The 24,737-nt window shown below is 44.7% G+C and overlaps 1 protein-coding gene and 1 long non-coding RNA gene across 2 annotated transcripts in view; one reads left to right on the top strand and one right to left on the bottom strand.

Moving 5' to 3' along the window:
• The first annotated feature begins 4,462 nt into the window (after window positions 1-4,462).
• Window positions 4,463-24,737, top strand: part of LOC119054641 (uncharacterized) — a 29,366-nt gene continuing 9,091 nt past the window's right edge. The window contains exons 1-2 of the long non-coding RNA XR_008392057.1: window positions 4,463-5,254; window positions 23,921-24,042. This is a non-coding gene — a long non-coding RNA (uncharacterized LOC119054641). The remainder of the gene's footprint in view (window positions 5,255-23,920; window positions 24,043-24,737) is intronic.
• Window positions 19,945-24,737, bottom strand: part of WDR64 (WD repeat domain 64) — a 67,303-nt gene continuing 62,510 nt past the window's right edge. Inside the window, exons 25-28 of the mRNA XM_037152595.2 lie at window positions 23,925-24,030; window positions 22,374-22,454; window positions 21,752-21,865; window positions 19,945-20,028 (exon numbers count right to left, since the gene is read on the bottom strand). Coding sequence (XP_037008490.2) covers window positions 19,945-20,028; window positions 21,752-21,865; window positions 22,374-22,454; window positions 23,925-24,030 — 385 coding nt within the window. The remainder of the gene's footprint in view (window positions 20,029-21,751; window positions 21,866-22,373; window positions 22,455-23,924; window positions 24,031-24,737) is intronic.

The raw sequence follows: 24,737 nt of genomic DNA, 5'->3' as shown, positions 1-24,737 counted from the left end.
TCCGAAACACTGGGCTGAGACAGACGCCTTCCTCACTGCGCGTCAGCAGAAGTGACTGGCTCTTTACTCACACCAGGCACAGGAGGGCCCCCAGCATGTGCTCAAGAGCATCAGCTCCTAACTGTCCACCCAGGATCAGGCCACCAGCCTCTCTGAGCTGGGCCAAGGCCAATATCATGCAGTTATTACAAATGAGGAGAGTGGTAGTGCAGTGTGTATATACACTTGACCCTTGAACAGCACGGGTTTGAACTGTGGGGGTCCATTTATATGCAGACTTTTTTCAATTGAGCCACACAGTTCAAACCTAAGTTCAAGGTCAACTGCATAGGTTGTTGTGAAGAGAGGAGTTGTTACGACAAATGGCAGGCCCTTGGCATGCGGGGGAATGGGCCACAGGGTCTGGAATGGGATCTATCACATGCCGGCTGTGGGGTCTTGGGTCACACACACCTCCCTTCCTATGCCTCTATTTCCCCCTCTGAGAATACACCAGTTCTTATCTCTCACTTTCCATTCTAAGGCTTCCAAACTCTGCCTGGGCCTAGCTGAGACATCCTGGCAAGGTCAGATTTTAAATTCATCTCAGCTTGTAGTGTTTATATCTATACTGAAAATAAATCATCTGCAATGAAGACAAAAATGTGAAATCTAGGTAAAACAAAGGTATTGAGTGACCCCCTACACAGGCCTCTATGGGGGCGACTTTCCTCGCAAGTCCCCCCGTGTGCCACAGATGAGAGTAATCATGACTGAGACATGCTGTGATCTGCTTGGGGAGGCGAGGTGGCCATTTTCCCAGAGAAAAAAGGTCTTGAGCAGTGGCCAGTTTCTCAGGGGAAAAAGACATTGAGCCGCCTCTTCCAGAGGCTTTTATTGGGTTGTAATACACAGGAATACAGGGTGGCAAGGATCAAACGGTAGATAACATTTCAAAGAGATCTGAGGGCTTAGTCTGAGTCAGAGTCTGTCTGGAACAGAGTTTTAGGGTTTCCTGCTCAAACCCTTAACATATGAATGAAAGCACTCTTAGCAGAGCAGATTTCACAGGTTTATCAGCAAGTCTTTGTGATACCAAATTTTTCCCCAGGACACGCTCTAGCAAGGCAAGGAGCTGCACCTTTCCCAACAGGTATTCAGGCTTAAGGGGATTAGAGCCAGGAAGCGCTTCTCCCAGAGGACACAGGGACTCAGGCTACCTCAAAGCCAGGGACGAGAGTCCATTGCTCTTTGCTACAGCCCCCCCCACAGTCCTTCCATGAAGGCCTTCCACGTGATTGAGTCTGGCTTAAGTTGCCCCCCTCTGTGAGGGGTCTTACCAGTTATTGACTTCCAACCAAGCTTTGGGGGCAGGGAGAGGAAACAGAGGCAGTGTTTGCTACCAGAGACAAGCTTTGTCTCCTGTGGCTCGCATTCCAATGGTTGTCTCTCGCCCTTAGCCCCAGGGGGGTGAGTTATAATTCCTAGAACCAGGCAGAGTGGTCCACAACAGGCCTCCAAAAGTAACACTGAGATCGGGGACTGAGGAAGGGGAAGGAAGGGAATTCCTCATGCCGGCTGAGTAAAGATGGAGTCAGAAAAGCACTTGCCAGGAGGCGTTTCAGAAATCAAGGAAGTCAGCAACGTCACCAAGTGAGGGAGAAAGTAGGAACCGGGGCCAAGGCCTAACCCTGCGGACAGAGGGGCCGTTTTGCTGGACAGGGCCACCCAGCAGGGGCACCCAGGCCACATGCCCATGTGGGCCAACCTTGGGCCCCACAGGACCAGCCCCAGGTTCAGTGCCCACGTGCTCATGAGAACAGGGCCTAATGAATGACCAGTGCCCTCTGCTTTGTCTCCAGCCCAGGTTGTGTCTGACACATGAGCTTGAAATTCTTCAGGGCCTGAAGCCTGCTGAATCTGGGGACGGCATAATGACAGCCAGAGAAATCCCTCAATAATTTCCAAGGCCCATTTAGGGTTTGATGCTTAGAAAGCAAGCTCCATTTGTTCAAATCTAAAATGTTAACAGCCCCCAGTGGACAAAAGCGCTATTTACAGGCCTGGTCCCCACCCCCTCTCCTCTCCTGGGCATCGTTGGGCAGCTCAGCGTGTTTGCTGTTTTTGTGTGCTGTGTTTTGTTCTCCTTCACGTTGGTTCTGTGTTCCAAGAAAAAGACAAGACTGACAAATTGAAGAGAGAGCAGCCCTCTCCTCTCTGGTCTACAAGGGCCAACATCTCCTTGGCAATCAGCCAGCCTAATTTAATGTCTTTCCTAATGATGGGAAAGGGCTGCTGATTAAAAACCTGCAGACAAGGCCCATCAGGAGGCGTGGCAAACCCGAGGGGACTCCAGGGGCTGCACAAAAGGGGCTGCCAGGAACTCGCACCGCAGGGGGCTCACACCAGCAGGGTCAGACCTGCCATCCAGCTGCCCCGCCCTCACCTCTACCAGGCATCATCACCAGACGCCAGTGCACTGGCCTGGGGAGGCGTCTGTCGTAAAACTGGGTTTTGCTGTAGACGGTGCAGACAGCAGAGGGCTAGCCAGGGCCCTAGCAAAGAAACAGAGGCAGAGCGCTTGCCAGAGTCGTACTCCTTCCCAAGCAGACAGAGAGACTCGAGGTAAGAGGGAGGCAGGCCAGGGAGTTGGGACCTCAAGGGGAGGAGGGTCTAACCTGACTGCAAAGGCCCTGATTCTGTTCCTACAATCATGACCTCGCGATGTTTCATCCTTGCCTGCCCTGGGCTTTGAGGCCCACATACTCAGCTGCCCATCAACACCTCTTTCTGGCTGAGAAAAGCATGTTAGGTATGTTCATTGTGTGGTTACCCATTCCTCTTTATACCCTGTGAATAGAACCTTGATTTGGTCTGGGGTACGGTGTGCTCCCCAGATTGCCTTTCCAGTATGTGTGGCTGTGACCACGGTTGCACCCCACAAGACACAGGTGGAGGGCCTGAGAAAAACTTGTGCTTTCCTGATACAGTTTCCTGTTTCCATCCCCTCCCCGCCAGCCCTCTCCCCCGCCACTTTCCTGCTTTTTCTTGAATGAAGGTGGGCAGGTGACGGTGTTACCGAACAGGAGGTCCGAGGGAGGGGCAATACAATATTTGGCCCACCTAGGGATGCCCAAAACTGCTATACAACAAGGGCCCCTCCCAAAAACAAAATACTAAAATCTACTGAGCCCTTCTGTCCGCCGCCAATTGGAAAGACATCTCTCAATGCCAGAGATTTGTGAGAAGGAAACAAAATGTTTATTTAATGCTATTCAGGCCTAACTCCTCCACTAAAATATCAAAGTCCTTTAGGGTATACACCTACACCCACACAGCTCTCCCTTCTCCCACTGTCCCAACTCCGGGTACCGTAAATCAGGAAAAGAGCACATGTCTGTGTTGCAGGCCGCTGGCACCGTCAGCTGTGTCACCATGCAGGCAGGATCTCTCTCTAGTTAATCCAAAGTACTGTGGTATCCTCTCATGGTCCACTGGCAAGAGTTCTTTGTACCCAGTTCCAGTCAAAGTCTCTCTTGCTTTTCAGGCCCCGCGGCCAAAGGGGGCACCCCAAAGCCGCGTGGGCCTCTTCTACCAAAGCTTCAGGGGTTCGCACTCCACCAAAAGCATGTGGCTTTCTTCTTCACCTGGCTGCAGGGACCTCCATTCTGGCCAAGCTGCGTGGCTTTCCCTTTCACCTGGGCAGTTATCCCCTCATGTCCTGGAGCCCATCTTTTCCAAGCTCCCACACCGGCACCTCACTTAGGAGTGCAGCCCCTTGTTACATCCTCCTGAGTCCCTGCTACTCCCTTCTCCCTGGCTCCAAACTTGGCCACAGCTATTTAACATATCTATGAAACCAGTTAAAGGTTATAGATATGTTAAATAACCATTCCAGAGGTTAGCTGCAAAACTGTTGCTATGCAAAACAGCTCTCAATGGCCTGGCTCCATTCCTTTCTTCCCCCTGGGGGTGGGCGGTGAGGACATCTTATATGTCTCTCCAATATTCCTATACACTTTGAATTCTGGACACCATTCCAAATCTTTTTTTTGCCCCGCCCCCCCCCACGCTGCACCCTGTATCAGCGGTGGGCAGCAGTGATCACTTATGACTGAAAAGCCACCAACACGCGGACAAGGTGGCAGAGCGGAAAGGCGTGTACAGTTTCATTTTCAAAGGCGCCCTGGAGCCGTCGGTCCAGGCCCAGAGCCACCACCTCGGCCTTCTCACTCCACAAGACACACAGCCCCACTGTTTCGTGCACGCTTCTGCCACTCGCAGCAGTGAACTCAGCACACCCAGAGCCAAACTCGGGACTTCTCCCCAACCTGGATCTCTGCCAGTCTTTGCACATCTGCAAGACGGAAACCAAGGGCCGCCATGAATTGCCCAGGTCCCTCCTCCTTTCTGCTGAGACGGACCAATTACCTGTCTGTCACTCTCTCCTCCTCCGACAGCGCCGGGCAAAGGAAGGGGTGGCGCGAGCCACCTAACTCTACAGGGGCTCTGCTGTTGCCTCCTGAGAGAAGCCTGCGCAGCACGAGCCACTGCGCTGCGGACGCGTTAGCTAGCTGTTCGCTCCCGGACCAGCTCCAGGCGCTCGCAAGCAGGCAGCCGGGGAGCTGGCGGCGCGCCACGGGCTGCTGCTGCTGATCCGGCGGGGCAGCAGGAAGCAACCCCTGCCGAGCCCCTCCCTCCTTACCCCGAGGCCGACGAGTGGCTGCGGGACACCCCCTCTTCGCCTGCAGCCCCGCCGCGCCACCCGCGAGGGCCGCAGGGGCCAGTGCAGCCGATAAGGTTTGCGCGGGCTCGAGCTGGGTGGACCTACTCCGAGATCCGGGAGGCAGGCGCCTTTGCCATTTGCCTGGGCCACCGCACTGGTTTTTTCCCCCCTAGGTCCACGTTTCATCTTGCTCCCATCTCGCCCAGATTTGGAGCTTTGCTGCGTCTAGATCGCTTTTAGCTCTTGGCAGTAGTAAAGTTTCTGTGGTTTGGTATTTACTCTTATTTTTCTAGAAGGCTCTCCCCAGGCACCCGGCAGCGCGCGTGGTTCGACAGTCCCGGCGAAGGTCTCCACTGTGTGCGGGCTGGGAGATCCTTTTCTTCTGCTTGACCCTCTCCTCCCGGTAGCCTGCGATGGAGCAGGTTACCTGGCTGCCCCACTGAGAACCCCCGACTCGCCCGAGTCCCTCCTCCAGTGGTGTGTCGGTTTTTCTAAACCAGCTGCACAGCCGCAGGACGAGCGCCTGAGCCCCGGGAAGTCGGCTGGGAGGTAGGTCAGGGCTCAGGTCCCAGTGGTCCTTTGCTTGGGAACGCAGGTGCGCTGGAAAATGCGGAACTTGCTTCAGTGCTAAGGGATAGGATTCCCTGGTGTCCCTAAGTGGGTGGTTGGGGACTGCAGGCCAGGCACGCGGATCACTATCTCTGGCCCTGGCTCATCCCAGGGAACTGGCCGGGGCAGGGGGACAGGTGTATTTAGGGGGGTTGGCCCAGGTGGGGACCTTGGGATGCAATTCTTGACTGCTTCCTGTTAATGTAGTGGCATTGGATTTGCTCGGAGGTAGAATCAATTCCCTCAAATTGAGATTTTCATGGGGGCCTTGGAGCTGCTCTTATGCAGGGTAGTTTCTGAAGGCGTCCGATTTTAATTCTTTTTTAAAGAGGGTGTCTTGCGGACCAATTAGGGGAAATTGCGCCATCTAGAGGAAGTGGTGAGCTGCGAATTCCTTTTAGGCTGCAAAGTTAGGTGTTCTCTACAACAGGTGTCTCCTGGGCCAGGTGGGGAGGCAGGAACAAGACTGCAGGGAAGACCAATTACCTGGGTTTCTACAGACCCGCTGAGCCCTAGAGTCTGAGCTCAAGGGACAGAATTGCAGGTCGTGGTGAGTGGCACGGTCATGCTGTCACCTCAAGGAGAGCCATCACCTTCTCCATCCGGCTTTAGGATCCTCCAGCAGAAATATAACATAAAATGTTACCTGCTGATCAGAAGGGGTGCCTGCTCTTCAGGCATCTGTGGCAGAAATCTGGAATGTCTGTGCACAAACCTTGCTCTTCTCCCGTGCATTGCACAGATGAGTTGATTTTCCAGGTGAATCTGGAGCCCCAATCCCTGGAAACAAAATGAGCTGTGCTCTGAAGGGCAGCTGAAGGAGAACTCGGCAAGGCTCTTACCAGTCTGTGCAGGAACTGTGTGGTGTAACAAAAGTGGCATTTTTACATCTACAAAGAAGAGGTTTCCCACTGTTCCACCACCATAGCAGGTGACAGGCAAGCCCCGCTCGTGAGGGACGTGATTTCCTGTTAACAACAACAGGGCAGACTTTGCTGGGCGGCAGGCGGAGCGGAGGAAGGCTCTGGGTGGGGCTTCCACACCTCCAGGCATCCCCACGTTCTCCGTGGCTGAATTTTCCTGCCACCTTCCAGGCCGGATGGGGTTAGCAATGAGCTGAGTTCTCTCCGTGTGAAAAGGGGCCTTGGTCCCTTGTACGTCAGTGCCAGGTTCTGCTTGTGGTGAAGACCCTGCCCCATGAGATCCTCGGAGCTTCGGTGGTGGCTCTGCTCCCTTCATTCCTTCCCAGGTGTCAGACAGGTGCTTCCTCTCTGGATAGACGTGGAGAATGGTGGGTGGCTTGTCTCACACCCCCAAGCTGTCTCTCCCATTTGCAAGTGTTTATTTAGTAACCAGATTTGTGACAAAAGAAAAAAAGGGCCTTGCAGTAACCTGGCATTTTTTCAAGGAGGGCTTCTCTGATCTTTGCTGAGAAACCTCTGTTTGCCTTCTCTCCTTCCAAGCCTCCTCAAGGCACAATCCACTGCCTCCCTAGTGTGTGTAATAATACAGTATGAGGCGCCAGAAGCTCCTACTTAACGTGGCTCTCCAAACACCCAGTGAGGGACCAAACACGGGAATTCTTAGATGAGGAGACGCAAAAGAAAATGAATAGATACTGAGCATCCCTGACAAGGGGGTAGGCAGTTTCCTGAGCCACGCTCCCAGTGTTTCTGCATGTGCTGGTATTTCCATTTCTCGGAAGAAGAAACTGATGCTCCAATAGGTGAAGCAATGCCGGCCGGGGTCTGCAGAATCAAAGTGCTGTTTCCCCTACAGCCCTGCTACCAAATGAATGAAACTCAACACATGCTTTTACACTGTGTGGTCCCCAAATCCGGTTATGCCTCAGGAGGTACCATCACCGATCTCTCCAGAATTCTGCCATCCAGACAAAGAGAAGGTGTATTCCTAAGTGAAACAAGAGCTCAAACAAACGTATTATCAAAAGTCAGTGTAGCCTCACTGGAATCTGTTAGGTTGGTGAAATGAAGAGGCAACACTCCTGAAAGATCACTGCTCTAGAACTTGACTTATAATCCCAAAGAGAAGGTCAAATAACTTTTAAGCATCTGTGGTGTCCCTGTGGCTCTTTAGGAAATGGTTTTGCTTTTTAAACAGCATCATTGCTTATTCATTCATAAACTGAAAAGAAATTCAACCTGAAGGAGCGAGGTCCAGGTTTACCCACCTGTGGTATCCAGCCCTATTCAAATGACAGCTTTTTTTTACTTATTTTGACCAAACAACAGCTCAGCATTAGCCTCCATCCCCTCAATACAGGGCTGTGAAGGAGCAGTAAACAGGGCAGTGGAAAAACCTAAGGACTGCCTCGCCCAAGGGCATATATGAGGTCAGAGTCACCTGCAGACCTGATGAGGTTCCTGATGGCATCCCCCCCAGGTCCAGCCCTGTTCATCATCGCTCACGGCTGAGTCTGGCAGGTCATTCTGCCCCCAAACGGGATTCATTGGGGTTAATATTATTTTACATCAGTCAGTCCAGCTAAAATAGTGTAACACTTAGATTTCAACATACTGATTTCCAAATGCTTCCCTCACGATCCTGAAGCACACCTGGTTTTGGACCTTGGGTGTCTCAAGATAACGCAGTGAGAAAAAAGCCAGATGCCAGCCTCTTCCATGCTATCGGGGTTTTACATTGCTTCGATGTTTCTCTGTTAAGACATTTTGAGAAAGGATATCCCTGTACTCCAAGTGCCTGATTTGTTCATGAGCGTATGGATTCTGTTGGCGGCCTGACTGACTTTGGACCTCACAGGGGATATATTGCCCCTCTGAGCCTGGGCCCAGAGTTAGTGAGGGCAAAGCAAACCCAAGCCAAGATGGTGCCCAGACCCCTCCCTTCCAGGGTCAATGACCAATCTCTAAGGGCAGAAGCCCATCTAGCTTTGAATTTGAGGTGTGCCCTAAATAGCTTGTGGCCTCAAGGGACTGCAATGAATGGATGCTATAGATAGACTCGCCTAAACGCGTGGTTCTCACCTGTCACTCAAAGGCTTTTAAGTTCAGGGAAGTACTGTATGAAAACTTGACCTACATATACCATTTAGAATGCAAAAGAAAAGAATTCTGTAACTAGTTAACTTACTAAGTTTGTAGGGAGATGAGGGAGATTATTCAGGGAAACTTATTTTAAAATGCATGTTTTTTATTTCTGGAAAACAGTATAGCCCTAAACATAGTCCCATCTCTAATGCATGGTCCATCGTTAGACATACAAGGTATAGTATCTGACTAACAGCAGCAGCAAAAGCTCTGGGTGAAGATGAGAAGCAGCGTAGCAGTCTCCTCATTTATGAATGGAGACGTGTGCACCCATCCCATAGTTGAGATGACCCTGCAGTTATGTGGGAGACTTCTAACAGGAGCTCACCAGAACTTGAGTATAACTGAGAGTGCACTTAGAACCCACCAGAAGTCAAGTTTATCTAAGAGTCCTCGGGGAACTCGGCATATTTCCCCCTGGGAGATACTGTCCTAATCCAAACAATGGTCCGTTTCCATAATCTAAAACTAATATTGCCAACCACTCATCAGCACTTTCTCTGTGCCAAGCATCTGTACAAAGTGGCCTGTTATTGTTTTCACTCATTTAATCCATACGAGCGAGCCCTTGTATGATGAGCTAAAATGTGTCCCTGATTTACAGGTCCAGGACTCGGCTCAGCCTGCATGTTCTCGGCCAGCATGCTGCCACTCAGTGTAGATGTGGAGGAACCCCTCAGCCTCCAACACATTTTAAAAAGGATACCGTGGAGGTGGAAGGGAAAGTCACATCCATCTGACACGTCTGTTCTTTCTGCATTGGCACTCTTCCCCACCTCCCAGCAACCGGGGATCTTCTTTCCTTCAGCTTTGCATGGGCCATTCTAAACAACTTTGAACTTGATAAATAACTTGGCTATCTGTTCCTATTGCTAAACATTTGTGGTATGGGTGCTTGGCACCAAACTGTTCATTAACCCAAACACTCCAGCCTTCTGCCAGTTGAGAGACACACAGAGGCTCACTGTCAGTTCAGGCACTTGCCTCTTGGTGCCTAAATGGGCCCACACTGGTTCTTCTCCCAAGAACTTAGTGGAACGGGGAGAGGTAAACAGCAGGCTGTCTGTTCTCCATGACGGGAACCTGGTGCATCTCGATATGGTACCCAAAAGCTGCTTTAGAACAAGAGGTTACTAAATGTTTTTTACGGTGTGGTTTCAGATACGTAGAAGTATTGCTGGGGGTTATAACTGAAGAATTCATGCTGCAACTAGAGCACAAGATGTCACTCCTTAAATGACATTCCCCACTTGTTCAGTGACGTGCTCACTTGGCATATTAAAAAATGCTACAGATGAAGCTCGTCAGAGTCAGAGGTGGGTAAGGCCAGTTAGTTACACAGCCAACACCAGTTCACGGGATGCCTGGACACATGGGGTCCCTCAAGCTAGAAGACTACCCGCCAGGCAGCCAGGCCATGATTCTGTGCATTGAGAAGCTGAGGGGGTAGAAATAGGACAGGGCACCCAGGGGCCACAGAACTGGAGGTAAAGTTACCCCACACCCCACATCTCTTTCTCCATATCTACTGCCATGTCTAGAAGTCTCCATCTCAACGCTGGCAGTTAAGCAATTCAAAATGCTATCACTCTCATCCCTGGCTTTGGAGGCAGAAGGGTTTGCAAGCTTGTAGACCAGATAATAGATATGCTCTGGAGTCTCAGATGAGAGGCTCAAGAGCGAAGTAAGAAAAGGAGACTTTTGTATATGAAACTCCTGTTAAACACTAGTTTATAATCCCAATAGGGAAAGATGGGAGAAGTATCAAAAGAGAAAATGTGGCTGCTCCAGAAGTTTACTGAGCAACTCCAAGGTCAAGAAGGAGAGGTGTGAAAAGACAGAGGGGGTTGGGGCTTAAATGCAACCCCAGAAACTTTTAGAGGTCACCAGGAGGGCTCCAACCCAGGTTGAGGCTGGGGCGAAGAAAAGACCCCTTGCCCTGTCCAGAACCAGAGAAAGAGCCCATAGATGCAGTAGGAATACCAGAGGCAGAGAGAAGACCCAATATTCCCATGCCTGAGCAGGAGTTGGTGAGCTCATTAGAGGTGGGGTGACGGCTGAGAGTCACCTAGACCCACTACCATGTCAGCTGGGTGACTTCTGCTGAGTTACCTGCCTTCTGCACTGGAATTGGGGATAAGTATGAGTTGTCTGACTTCCCTATGAGAAGGGACAGAATTAACAGCTTTACATGGGAATTGAAGTCCTAGAGAGGATGTAGCTGATTAAAGGCATTTGGCATCCCTCATCTGGACTATTTTTTATGTAAGTCTGCCTGTACATCCCCTTTGGCCGGTGAACTCAGTTCTTCTCTGACCGCTTATGCCTTGCCGTGATGATGGAAAGGTTCATAGGACTCTTTCACTGAGAAAGAAAATAAAGTAGGAATTATCCACCAAGGAGGGAGCAGGCAGGGGGTTGCTAATAGTTTTTGGTAAGACGATAGGTAGCTTAGATAGCTCGATGGATTGATATTATATCTGTCTACCCCAGGACCTTCTGAAGGGGAGGGACCATGGGTAATTAAAGATGGTAGCAATACCTAGTGGCCCAAATGAGTAACTGTCTTTCTATGCCAGAGATGAAAGGACTGTCCCGGACCCAATAATGGGCGGAGTGAAAAGAGGGGCCTCAGAGCCCCTCTTGGTCCAATAGAACACGGCTGAGGGGCGGACCAACTGTCAGCACAAGCAGACAGCCCTTCGCTGTTGCCAGGACTGGGACCTCTGAACGTCATCCCTCGTCAGAAGAGTCACCTTCTCTTCTCCCGTCAGATGCTCTTCCTCGCTGAACTGGCTGACTTGCAGGTGGCATTGCCCCGTGGCCAGGCAGGGTGCCTCCTCCCTGCCAGAAAATGGTTTCGGATTCGATTCTCATTGTGCTTCCCAATTCAGTCTTACACTTAAAAAAAACTGGGTACTCAGATGTTTTTCTTAGTCTTGTGCAGACTAAAACGGAATTGGATATGGTCAAGAGGGTATTTCTGATTGCAGCCAGTCGATAAGCACTGATTAAGCTCTTAGAGTGAGCAAGGAATTGTATCACACAGAGTGAGCAATGAAGAAAAAGGTGACTTCTTGGGGTTTTTTTAAGATTTTATTTATTTTTGAGAGAGGGGCAGGGAGGGAGAAAGAGGGAGAAGAACATTAGTGTGTGTTGCCTCTTGTGTGCCCCCTGCTGGCCCACAACCCAGGGACATGCCCTAGACTGGGAATCGAACCAGCGACCCTTTGATTTGCAGGCCAGCACTCCACCACAGAGCCACGCCAGCCAGGGTAGATTTCTCTTTTTAATGACGTCTGTGTGCTGCCTCCTTTAGAAATTGATCACAAGTATTAAATAACAACCTGAGTCAGTCTTGACGACCTAAAGCTGTGTGCACTTCACAATCATTTCGATATCTAAAATAATCAGGAGGCCCTGTCTCCATACCAGACCCAGCTGAGTTAGCGTTTTTAGAGGGTTGACCCAGGAATCTGTATGGTATTTAAGGAAATCAGCCTTTCGACTGATTGGGCTAGCCTTTGGAAATCACTAGTCTGTATTTCACCCAAATAAAAGTCAGTTGGAATGTCTGGATAGAGAAATAACTAAGTCGTGTTAGTTTATCTTTCCATGGTTAATCAGACAACTTTTAGAAATTCAGGAAAGTTTTCAGTTTTGTAATTTTGTAAAGGGAAAGCTCAGAGAAAAGAAATGTAGTGCATGCCTTTTCTCTAGAGGAGGCGAAGGCTGGGAGGAGGTGGGCAGAGGGGAAAACCGAGGGCAGCTGTGAAAGTGCAAACAATAAAAATAAAGTTAAAGAAAAAAATGAAATGTCTGCGTTTTGTCTTATGTGGAGTTACAGAAAACTTGTACTGTGCCACGGTTCATGATTCAGCTTTGCTCACGAGTGCTGATGGAAAGAGCGTCTGGCATATTGGAAAATTTGTTACGGCAATCACAAAGTTCAAAGTGAATGAGAAGTAGTATCAAGTGCCTGCTCTGCACCAGGAATAGTGTGCAAATAACCAAACCACAGTCTAAGAACCAAGGAAATGGGCTAGTACGGCAAGTCAGACTAAGGGAAATAATTAGATTTATAAATAGAAGCAATAATATCAGGGGGATTATCATCATAATCCCTTTGAGTCAATCAAGGGCAAATTAAATTCTGTAGTGTTGGAGTTAATGGCACTGATGTTGGTGTTATTTATGTTTTTAATATTAATCAAAATGAACTTCTAAGATCATCTTATGTTACATACATTCAGCAGGTCATGTACTAGTTTCTAATGCTCAGGGAGGTCAGTTTACTAACTTTTAAGGCAGGTAAAAGAATATAGAGAGAGGAAGAGTAAAGGAATTGGAAGAGTATCACAGGTTCCTGACCCAGGACAACTGACCCAGAAGCAAAAATTAAATTATTCCTTTGGCAGAGAATAAGGTGTGGGGGAGGGGAAGAGAAAGAAGAGCTATAATTGAGGTTTGGGGTAGGAGTCAGGTGTGTGAGAAAATGGGGGAAGTCTTTAAAGGAAGGTAGAAAAAAACGGTATTTGAAAGCCACAGTGGCATGGTATACTGATGTTCTAAAATCTTGAAAGGGATGGTACTCCTTAAAGTAGATGGGGGGGCGGGCGGGCACAGACAGGGAGAAGGAGGGATCGATACATAGTATTGTAAGTGTTTGAAGGTAGGTTTTACTTCCTTCCTCTTCAGTACCAATCAAAAGATAGTTCTGAAGTTTCAGTGGAGAACAATTTAAAAGTTAGACAACCTTTCCTATATTTCTAAAGAGTAAATTACCATATGGTTTGGTTTTTCAATATAGTAGCCCAAATTCCTGAAAATGCCTATGTAATATAGTAATAAGTACATCTAAAGGAACCTTTTACCTCTGGATATAATAAAAATATTTTTGTAATGATTGTATATTTCTTATAAGGCATCTAAATAGCTTAGTGATAACATTCTCCCTGTTGCTTGCATATCATTCAAAACAATTAAGGAGGATTGTATTAACAAGAAGGATGTCTCATTAGTTATGACGAATGTTCATGCCCCAAGTTCTGTTTTCGGTGGAGTTTCCTCATTTTTTGGTTTATCATGATTTCAGTAATGAAAGAGGCTTTTGAATTCTTACTCCTTTTCCTCTTTACTCTGCATGCCTGCTTACATGGAAAGATCTAAGTTTATTTTCTACAGTCCAGAGGTTTCTGAGTTCCATCTGGAGAGGAGGAGCTCGTTTGTGCAAACTTTTGCTACTGAAATTTGATTTACAAATAGACTGCTTAACTCGGGTGGTGCATTATGATAAACGAGTTGGCTTTGAGAGAAGGAACTTCTACTCACCAGAGAAGCATCATAGAAACAGACAAGATCATTCTTCGAAGAGAACTGGGGACATGGAAGGAAATTGAAAACAAATTTTGGCTGCTTTTTTATTCTTTGAAGCCTGAACTATAAAAAATATGTGTGTGCATATGTATGTAATTGTCCATCCACATGAGATCTTATCCTACAAAAAGGGCAAATTAATGTACAGAAATACATACCATACAAAAGGTTAAAATAACTTGGGCAGTCTGAACCAGAGGCCTCCTTGTACAAGAATATACAATAGTGTCATGCTCTGGAACAGTTGCTAAGAGGAGGGTGTGAATTTGGTTCTAAACTTTCTAAGCCATCGGAGAAAAGAGAAATGGCATCCACTTACCGGAATTATGGTGCCCACAACATCCAGGCAGGTTAGTTCTCCCGACACGGCTCAGCCTTTCCTGCCCTGAGCCCTGAGGCAGAGGCTTCTCTCTCCGCTCTTTCTGAGGACCCCGTGTGATCTAGGAATGATGCCATCATCATATCTGGATCCCTGTCATTACCATGACAACAGCTTCTGCTTGGTTGCGCATCACGATGTTCCTCAATGTAGGTCCAACAAAGCCAAAGAACCGATGCAGTTCAGTGAGTCCCATTCACAGAGATTCAGTGAAAGCAGTTCAGTGACTTACCACAATAAGGTAGTCCAATTAGGCAGCTTTGGAACAGAGTAATATGACACAAGAGACAACCATGTATTAAGTTGCTTTTCACGTGTATTGAATAATTCCTTAAGGAATGAAATGAGAAGAATCATGCTACAGCAGGAACTCTACAGAGGAAGAACTTAAGAAATGGAAAGAATAACTCCTTTCATTCTGCACAAAACAATAGATTTCTTTTAGTCCTCCTGGCACTAGGAAAAACGGCAAAGCTACTGGGAAGGTGGTTTGTGAGGCTGATCTCCATAAGAGAGCTACTTGTGGGCTCTGAACTCCAAGACCCAACATTTTCCTTTTTTTCTATGTGTTGCTAATATTTGCTCACTGATTTGGCTGCTAAATAATCTGGATCTTTAAAGTGATGACTGGTAGGCATATAGAGTTTGCAAATCCTTCAAGAGGCTCCAGAGAGGCTGGGGGATCTGGAGGCCTTGGTTCCCGGGGTGTCTCTGCTGTTGAAATAAACTTGTCATTAGCGATCCACGTGGTGTCTCACTCCTTCAATTTCACAGCCTTCACTCATGGCCAGTGCAGTGTACGTGGGCCTGTCCGTGAAGGACGAATGATTTTTTCATTTTTTTCCCAATTAGAATGCAGTGGTGATCAGACAAAAATATGAGACAAGTCAGATCTTACTGGGCAGCTATACCACATTGTGCTCCCAAGAGGTGGGGCGCTGAACCTCTTCCTTGTTATTAGCTCATTTAATCCTCCTACAACCATATAAACCAGGCACAGCTCAAATCCCACAATGTGGGCCACTGAAAGCCAGTCAGGTGGCTATCATTCGAGACTATTATAAATCATAAGGCTGTGGACATTCTTTTACGTGCCTTTTTGAATACATGTACACACATTTCTGTTAGGTATGCAGACCTAGGGGAGGAATTGCTGTCACGCAATACGCATTTGTGCCATGTTAATGGGTAAGACAAGATTGCTTTCCAAAGTGGTTGAACCAATTTCCATGTCTACCAGAAGCACTTGAGTTCCTGCCGCTCCACATCTCTGCCAGCACCTGGCATTGTTGGTCCATTAAATTCTAGCCGTTCCGGGGTTTGTGTGGAGGCATCAAATGTGGTTTTGGTGAGCATTATGCTAATTACTCGGGAGACTGAGCGTGTTTCCATACATGCACGGGCTATTTGGAGGTCCTCTCTTATGCGGTGTCACTTCACGGCCCAATGGCTCTTACTGTGATGTAATTCTCTTATTCATTTGTTGGAGATCTTCACATATTCTGGATACAAACCCCTTTTTTGTTGTTATATGTGATACAAATCTCTGCCATTCTGTGGCTTGTTTTATCACTTTCTTAATAGTGTCTTTGGTAAGCAAGCATTTTAAATTTTCATACAGTTCAATTTGCCAATATTTCCCTTGGTGTCAGTGCTTTGTGTACACTATTTAAGAATTTTTCCTGTGTCCCCAGCTCATTAAGACAGTCTTCTTTTATTCTAAAATTGTTTTATGTTCTCCCTCTCATTCATAGAATTACAATCACATATTAATTTTTATGCAGTGTGAGGTGGAAGTCATTTTTATACATATTTTTTCAATATAGATATCTAATTCCCCCAGGATCACTTATTGAAAAGATTATTCTGTGAAGTGCTGCTAATGTCCAAATCAAACATCAAGATATGTGAGGATTGTTCTCTGGGCTCTTCATTCCACTGCTCTGGTCCATGTGCCTATTCTTGGGTCCATACCATTCAGTCTTAACTACTGTAGTTTTTTAGTAGGTCTTGGTACACAGTCAAGCAGTTCTATACTCTTTTACCATTTCTTGAAGAGGATCCTAGTTATTTTAGCCTTTTTTATATTCTTAAATAAAGTTTTGAATCCATTTGTCAACTTAAATTATTTTTAAATCTGGAGATTTTGATTGAGGGCATTTATTTAAAGGTCAATGTCTTCAACTTTGATATGCATAAAACATAAGATGGATTGATGGACTCATGGCTGGATATGTGATAAAGCAAATCAAATAACATGTTAATTGTAGAATCTAGGTGGTAGGTATATAGGTCATCATTACAGAGTTCTTTCAAATTCTCTGAAGGTTCCAATTTTTTCTAATAATAAAATGATGGAGGAAAGAGAAGTTTAATGAGGAAATCAGTAAAACATTTTAGAGAAAATTGAAAGCATCTCTGTATAAAGGCAAAGATGTATTTATATTCATGGTTTTGAAGACTTAACTTTATAAAGATGTAAATCCTCTCTAGGTTATTTAAAACAAACCGCCAAAATATCAAGTGGATTAAATCACCAGTGACTTTATTTGCTCATGATTTTGCAGGTGGGTGATTTGGGCTGGGCTCAGGTTGGCACTTCTGGTCCTACCTGTTGTCACCACAGTGAGTGGCCCATGTCACATGCCTTGTGGTTGATGCTGCCCATTGCAGGACCTCTCTGTTTGGTCTCTTGTCCCCAAGGAAGCTTAGCAAGAATTCTTGATGGTCTCAAGGTTTCAAGAGGATAAGGATTTCTATTCTAGAAATGGAAAATTTTGATTCTAGAATTTCCATTTGGTTCTTATTCAACAATTCCTAGTTTTCTGCTGAAATTCTAAATGTTGTGTTTTATCTTCTCCAGTAGAGCAAGCACAGTTGTTTTAAAATCTATACTTGCTTCGAAGTCCAGTATCTGAAACCCCTGGGTATTTGTTTCTATTACCTGCTTTTTTTGTGTCAATTCTTCTCTCCTTTCTCCCCATGTACTCGGTCATTTCTTATAGTAGGTCAGACATATATCTGGAACACTAAAGACATATAATTTAAGGCCTAAATGATGTCATCTTCCTCCACAGTATTTTACCCTTGCTTCTGCAGGCTCCTGAGGCTCTAGCAATTTCGGGGATTGAAAGAGTTGGGAGTGAACTACAGTCCACAGTTGAAGATCTGTCTACTTTGGTGTCAGCCATATTTCTAGGATGTGGTTCTTTGGAGCCTGGACCGGAAGTGAGAGGAGCCTACCCCTTGATGAGGCCTGGATTCCATTCCCTGCCTGCGTAGACCTAATTACTGCATCAGTTTTTCAGCTTCTTCAGCACCCCTTCTGAAATCCGTCCCTTCTCTTGCAGGAAGAAATGGGCTTCAAATATTGGGCTTACCTACTTGAGCCTCAGGCCTTTTCCAGAATCCAGCACATACTTGGTTCACCATCTTGTTTGTGTTGGATGCCTTCATAGGGATGTTTTCTGTGCATTGTTTGTCTGTCCAAGTTGTCCTCAGTGGGAGTGATGGGTCTAATTTACCTAGACTACTATTATCTGAAACAGAAGCCAGTACTCTCTATTTTAGCAAACATTTTTACACCACACCAAATATGATGTAATAAAATATCCTGATTTGTCAAGTCCGACCTTTTCTTAAATGATTTCTTTAATCAGCCTGCCATTTGACAAATGACAGAAAAGACAAAATTTTCTGCATATTATGTGATCCTAACAAATTATAATTACATAATTAGTTATACTGCCATTCTTACCAGTATATGACTGATACAAAATCTCTTATTACATAATGGATAAAAATACTAAAAAAATTTTTTTAATTTTTAAATATCAAGAAATTGTATATTTCTGTTGAAAGAGGTTTGAGAGAGTTGCTCAGTCAAAAAGGGCAGTGAGAGATAACTGAGAATCTCAAATGTCATATTTTTAAATATATTTTATTGATTATGCCATTACAGTTGTCCCATCCCCCCCTTCATTCCCCTCCACTCTGTACACCCCTCCCCTACCATCCCCCCCCCTTTTAGTTTATGTCCATATTAAAGGGATTGCCTACACAGGAAGGTATTTAACATCATCTTGTTTTAAGAAATCTACACCTAGGGGTGAAATTACCTTCTGTTACAACTGAGATTAAAAGGAAGGAAAGAGAATCATTTTCATAAACTCCTTGGAATTTTTTTTTCACTTTTAGAATTTTTTAAAAATCTTCTGGGGTGAAATAGGTAAAGGAGGTCAAAAGGTACAAACCTGAGGACATAAGTAAGTCATGGAGGTAATGTACAGCAAGGTGACTGGAGCTAATAACAGTGTCACATGTCTGAAAGTTGCTCAGCAAATAGATCTTCAAAGTCTTCATCTCAAGAAAAAAATTTGTAATTATCTGGTAATGGATGGTAACTAGATTTATGGTGGTAATCATTTCTCAGTATATATTAATATCAAATCATTATGTTTTACACCTGAAAGTAACATACTTTTATGTGTCAGTTATTCCTCGGTTAAAAAAAGAATCTATGGCTTACTTAGGTATTGATAGTACTAATTTTCCATAACTACACTGTGTTATTATAAAGTGTCTTCTTTCACTTGAGTAAATTATACAAATTATTTTTTAAAAGTCTAAAAAACCTTAATGTTCATTATTTTCTTTTGGAACTTTAGTTTTTTGTGTAATTAAAACACTCAAAGAAAAAAGTTAAAAGAAAACTAGTAGGAGAAATCACATTCAGTATGACTCCATGCCTAGAAATAAACTGAAGTGTGTAAATAAAGTTTATATGAGTAAAAATTTCTTTAGCTCTCCGTCTGAAGTTGTTGGGACTTTAAGAACTATAGAATCCTTCCCAGAATGAAAAGGCAGAACTGAATTCAGGGTCCATAGTTTTTGTTTGTTTGTTTGTTTGTTTGTTTTAACCAAGTGGCCTGGTGCTTTGGGGAAAGTAGACGTACATTTGATCACTCAGAGCTCTGAGTCATTTCCCAAAAAGGTCCAGGTCAGCATGTCAGCAGGTTTTGATTCTGGTACTTTCCTCATGCCTCTGACTTATTTAAAATCTCATTTATTATTGATCAAACTTAGATGCTTTTATTTTTTATAAGAGTTCCCATTGGCAAAATAAATTATTTGGTCAAAATACCAAAATGAATTAATAAAAGCATTAGTAAGCAATTAACCCTAGGAAGTTCAGATAATCATTCAAATTCTATTTATGTGGAGTTACTTCTAGACTAAATGTAGATAACTTCTGACTTTATAACATTCTCTTCCATACTTTATTTTACTTCTCTAAATAAAGAAGATGAATAGCTAGAAGCTTGACTGGCACATTTTTCTCTTTAATAACAATTCTTTTGTATACTACATAGCATGACCTACAAGTAATTTGCCTCTTAACGCATACATTTTGATAATTCTGGTTATGAATTAGGGTGAACAATGGGGAAGGGGGAAAGCTAATTGCTGATGGCCATATTGTTTGGATCCACTGATACTATGGATTTTCTTTGTGTCCTTTGTTATTTTGCTGTCAGTAAACAAGAAGCATCGCCTATTCCTTAAGTAGATTTCAACGTATGGAAGAAGTTGGCCACCGGGCTGCTTGCTGCTTGCTTGGTGTTCAGAGCTGAGGCCTCCTGAATTTCCTGAGCAATCATGGAGCAGCTGGCCTGAGGTTACTGGGAGGGGGGACAGTGTCTGGTGGACCCTCGCTTTTACCCTGACACAAAGACGGGTGTATCATTGAGACCTTGCCGTTCCACAAGCAGCTCAGGCCACAGCAGCTGGTTCTGATTTTTTCTCTCTTATTTGGGGATGCCTGGGAAGAAGGCGGAAGCCAGATTTATTTGTGGGACGAGATTTCTTTTCAGACTTTTCCTCCGTTGTGTCTGTGAAATAAAGGACATATCAGCAATGAGTCAGCCTTACAAGATAAACACCATTTTCTAGAGTCAAGTGGCACTGCTAATTTTTACAAAAATTGAGTCCTCCTAGAAAGAAAGTATATTGATTTACTTAATGATCCTCTTGAAAAGTAAAAAAATAATAAATCAAAGAGAATAGATGCCTGCTTTTGAACTTGGCTCAGAGAAATTTCTCCCTTCAACGCAGAGCACAGGGTGACATTTTCAGGGATTCTATAAATGTTTGTTTCACAAAATTGGAATCTGAACACTAGGCTTTCTGAGGCAATTTTATGTCAGCCTTCCTGGAAGTCCTCTTTACAAAATTAGGCGTTTGATGTGTATTTACTGATTTGGCTTCATCCACTATTTCTCCACTCACAGCTGTTTGGGTTTCTGTACACAGTCTGCACAGACGGGCAGTGATGTGTCCATTCCACGCCAGTCTCCAGACTTAACCTGCCATCTTGCTACATGCACAGTTTTCTGAAAGGGACCTGATTTTATTTTGGAAACTAATTTTAGCCCTGTGGCTACACTTAACTCTTTTCTTCATCTAACCAGAAGGGGAATTTTTAATCATGATTTTTGTGGCTCCTTTTTTGTAAATAAATACAAAATCCCTTTGACTTTTTCTGTGTGGTTAATGACCTATCAGAGCAATTAAGAGAAAAGAAAGCACCTATTAAAATAACAGATATGTTAAAAATTCCTCAATGTCTGGATAATTTGTCATATTTAATGATCTCTGATGAAATTCATCATCATAGAGTCAATTTCTGGCTGAGTAAACATTATTCATTATGTAGATTAACCATGGATAATTTTTAATTCTATTTGTGCTTTCCCTCTGGTAATTAAGATATATTTGACCACTTTTTCCCTTGTCCCTTAGTTTGTACTTTTAAATAAGTATATTCAACTGAGTAAATCAGAGGATGTAACTGACTTTATTATTAAATGGTTCATGAATCAGGCAGCATCCCATCTAGTGAACAGAAAGGTGCTCTGAGGAATCATATAAAAGGGAGGTTTTTATAGTCAGAAGGAGGGTGGGGCAAGGTGGTTAAAAAATCAAATTATTTCAGGCCAGGTCACTTCCCTTTAGGGGAAGGCAGGGAGTTGTATCACTAGTGTTGATCTGGCAATCCCAAACTGCTTCGTTTAAATTAGTTTAAAGTCCTGGGAAGGACTGAGCCTGCAGTTAGGTTAGGTAGTGAGTCTTGGTGGGGCTTAGCATAAGTGACTCCATTTTGGATCTGTTGTTTCTTTTGCATGGTACTTAGAAAATGTAAAGTACATTTAATACCAGATGAAGTAAGAAAACCTAAATACAGGGCATAAAAATATATGAATTATAAAACCCCAAACAAACACTCTTGCTTGCTTGTCTTGGATAATTTATACCACTGTGTTTTATCCATTACTTAAATTAAAAGTAAATGATACTATGTGTATAAAAACACTCTTCTGTTGCCAAAATTTTTTATTCAAACAATTGGTGGAATTGATGATGAAGAGGATTCATTCATATTTTCATTAAGGGCATAAACTAACAAAATTGTGGTCAAGTTTTGTATATTAATTAAATAAAGCAGCTTTTTGTTGTTGCTGTGGTTGCGTTTGTTATCTGTTACCCATTTCGGTGCAGGCAGTAACATTCCAAACATAAGTGGGGTACACCATGGACTTCCAAATACTAACTTACTCTTTCATGTTGAACATGACCTCCCTTTTTCTTGCCTGGAACTCCATCTGGAGCCTCCTTTAATGCCTCTGAACCAATGAGTGGAAGGAATCTCAGACTAGTGGGGCTTTGCACCTGTTAGCCATAAACAAAGAGTAAGACATACTGAAGGGATTGCTTCTGTGATGTGACTGAGGTGGGGGATACGGAGTGAGAAACTTCAACTGCTTTAAAACACACCTGCAACGCCTTTCACAGGTGCCCACTATTAATCACACAGTTCAGGCAGAGGTAAGGCCATGAAAGGTTTCTAGGTCAGGTGAAAAGCATTCAGATTTTGTCCTGTAGGTAAGTAAGAGCCAGGGTGAAGTTCAAAACAGTTTCCCATAGTGTTGTCCATGTGGAATGCCAGAAACAAGTGATCGAGGCCGTGGGGACACAGGACCGCAGACTTCTCGGGGCAGGGGCGAGGGGCGGGGGACGGGGTGGGGTGGGGGTCTAGTCGCGCATGCGTGTTTATGGAAGCATCAGTGAGCTCAGTTATGCCGTTTTCTCCCACCTGGCTCGTAGCCCAGGGCTGGGGATGAGATGCCGTCTCCCTATTGTTCTGTAACCACATTAGTCCTAGAAACGGTCGACTCACCCTGTATATAGGCAGAGAACCAAAAACAATCCCGGCCTCTTTGTTTTCAGTCATGAAATCTTCCAAGGTATGTTTTCGATTCTGCAAAACAGGAGTGAATGTTTAGTGAAAGGGAGCTTTCTGTAAGTGGTCAATTCCCTGGGTTCAAATTCAGACTCTCACTTACTAGTTGCATGACCTCAGGCAAGTTTTTGCCCTGTTCAGTATCTGTCAGATCAAATAAGAGAATGTGTATAGTAAGGTGGTACTTAAATGTAAGATTTACTGTCATTCTATTATTACTGGTAATATGTCAAGAAGAAAGTAGGAAATGGAATAAAGAAATAATACATAATTGATCATGAAGAGGAATGGGCAAACAAGATGGCTGGTAAAAATCAGAGATTTCTAAGTGGAAGGTTTTTTAATGCAACATTAGCATTAAACCTTTGTTATTTTACCAAACAATTGAGAAAATGAAAGTGTGGTAAGGAGAGGATAAATCTTTGTGATCTTTGGAGGCATTTAATTGTTTTAAGAGCTTTAAAACCTTTCTAGAGATTCCCCCAAATGTATTTATTTACACTAAATGACTTTTGAAAAAATATTATCTTCAGTGAGCAGAATAATGGTAACCAACAATGTCTGTTCCCTCTTCCCCCCACCCCCAACTTGGGAATATATTGTTTCATCTGGCAAAAGGGACTTTGCAGATGTGATTGTTAGGGCTGGAATTAGATAAAAGTAGCCAAAAGGAACCCGAGGCAGGCTCCAGACTGTCTCAGCAAGGAAGATAGAAAGTACAGAAAGTACAAAGAGTGCTGAACAAGATACACCGCCTTGTGCATGACCTTTTCTTTGCAGAAAAGTATCCATTGTTGCAAGCAGAGAACATAGCCATGTGTGTCCTCTCGGGATAGCCAATTGCTAACAGCTACGTCTGCTTCTGTATTTGCTTGCTTGCTCACCCCAATAAAAACCCCAGGCTGTAAGCGCCAGGCGCGACTCTCATCTGCAGCCATTTTGGCACCGTGTCTCCGGAGGCACCCTGAGAGTTCGCCCCTGCGCAGGTAAAACTTTGAAACTTTGGCCAATAAAGTTCCATCATAAACTCCTGAAGGCTTCCGACATTTGCTCGCATTGGGGTATGTTACATGATTAAGGTTAAGAACTTCGAGATGGATTCTCTGGGGCGGGGGGCAGTCTCATCACAGGCCTCCATAAAAGCAGAGAACCTTTCCTGAGTCAGGGGACCCCAGAAGGCTGGTCAGAGAGATGCATCATTTTTGGCTTTGAAGATGAAGGAAGGGGGCCTCACGCTAAAAAATGCGAGTCTGCCCTAGCGCCTCCGCACAAGGAACACAGTCCTGGCAATGCCTGAGTTTCAGTCCAGGGGAACCCAGGGCAGACTTCTGACCCACAGAAGAGTAAAATAATTCATTCGTGCTGTTCAGACCACTTAGTGTGTAGGAAATTGCAACAGCAGCCATGGAAAATGAACACACTGTCCATATCTACATTCAGGAAAATAAAAGCAAAGTGCTTGTGTGTGTTTGTGCTTTTAACAGTTACCTTGGAGGAAGAAAGAGACTTGAAAAACTTAAAATCACTTTCCACTTCAAAGGCCTTGGGAGGTGTCCGTTTGAAGAGCAAAGACATCGAGCTCATCTTCTGCCATCTGCATGTGAAGGTACAAGAAAAACAGTGAGGTACCTACCCACGCCTCTATTCTCTGCCTACTAAACAAACACTCATTCTATTCCTTTTTCTCTGGGTCCCCGAATTCTTTGGCTCCTGTGGCCCCTAATGATGTTACCTCGGCACTCGAGTCTTATTCCATTTGGTTTCTCAGATTTCTCTCCTGGTAAGTGAGAGATTTCTACCAGGCCTGAATTTTTCATGTAGTTAAATTCATGAACAGCCATTTAAAAAATACTGTCTGGTAACGGTGAGGGTACACAAAACCAGTGCTTGCTATTTCTGTGACTTGGGGAAGCTTCTGCTGATGGTAAAACTTACTTATGCATATTTAAAAGCCATAACCAAGCATTAAAAACATTTCAAAACAAAAAATATCCCCATGAGCATCTCATATTTGAACCTGCCCAAAACCAAACTCCCCATCCTTTTCTTTTTCCTTTCAATTTTCTTCTGTGTGAGGTTTCAGGTACACAGCTGAGTGGTTAGACAACCATTTACATTATTGTCTTCAGACCTGCTTTTCCTCACGTGCATTCTGTCACAGTGATTTTAGCAATGTTTATTTATTTATTTTCTAGTTTAATTAATTTATTTTTAGAGAGAGAGGAAGGGGGGGAGAGAAACATTGACGTGCAAGAGATACATTGATCGGTTCCCTCCCAAGAATGCACCCTCTACTAGGGA

The sequence above is a fragment of the Artibeus jamaicensis genome, unplaced genomic scaffold, assembly GCF_021234435.1.
Source record: "Artibeus jamaicensis isolate MK-2021 breed Jamaican fruit bat unplaced genomic scaffold, CSHL_Jam_final contig_467, whole genome shotgun sequence".
Lineage (NCBI taxonomy): Eukaryota > Metazoa > Chordata > Mammalia > Chiroptera > Phyllostomidae > Artibeus > Artibeus jamaicensis.
This window is presented reverse-complemented; position numbering and strand designations above follow the sequence as displayed.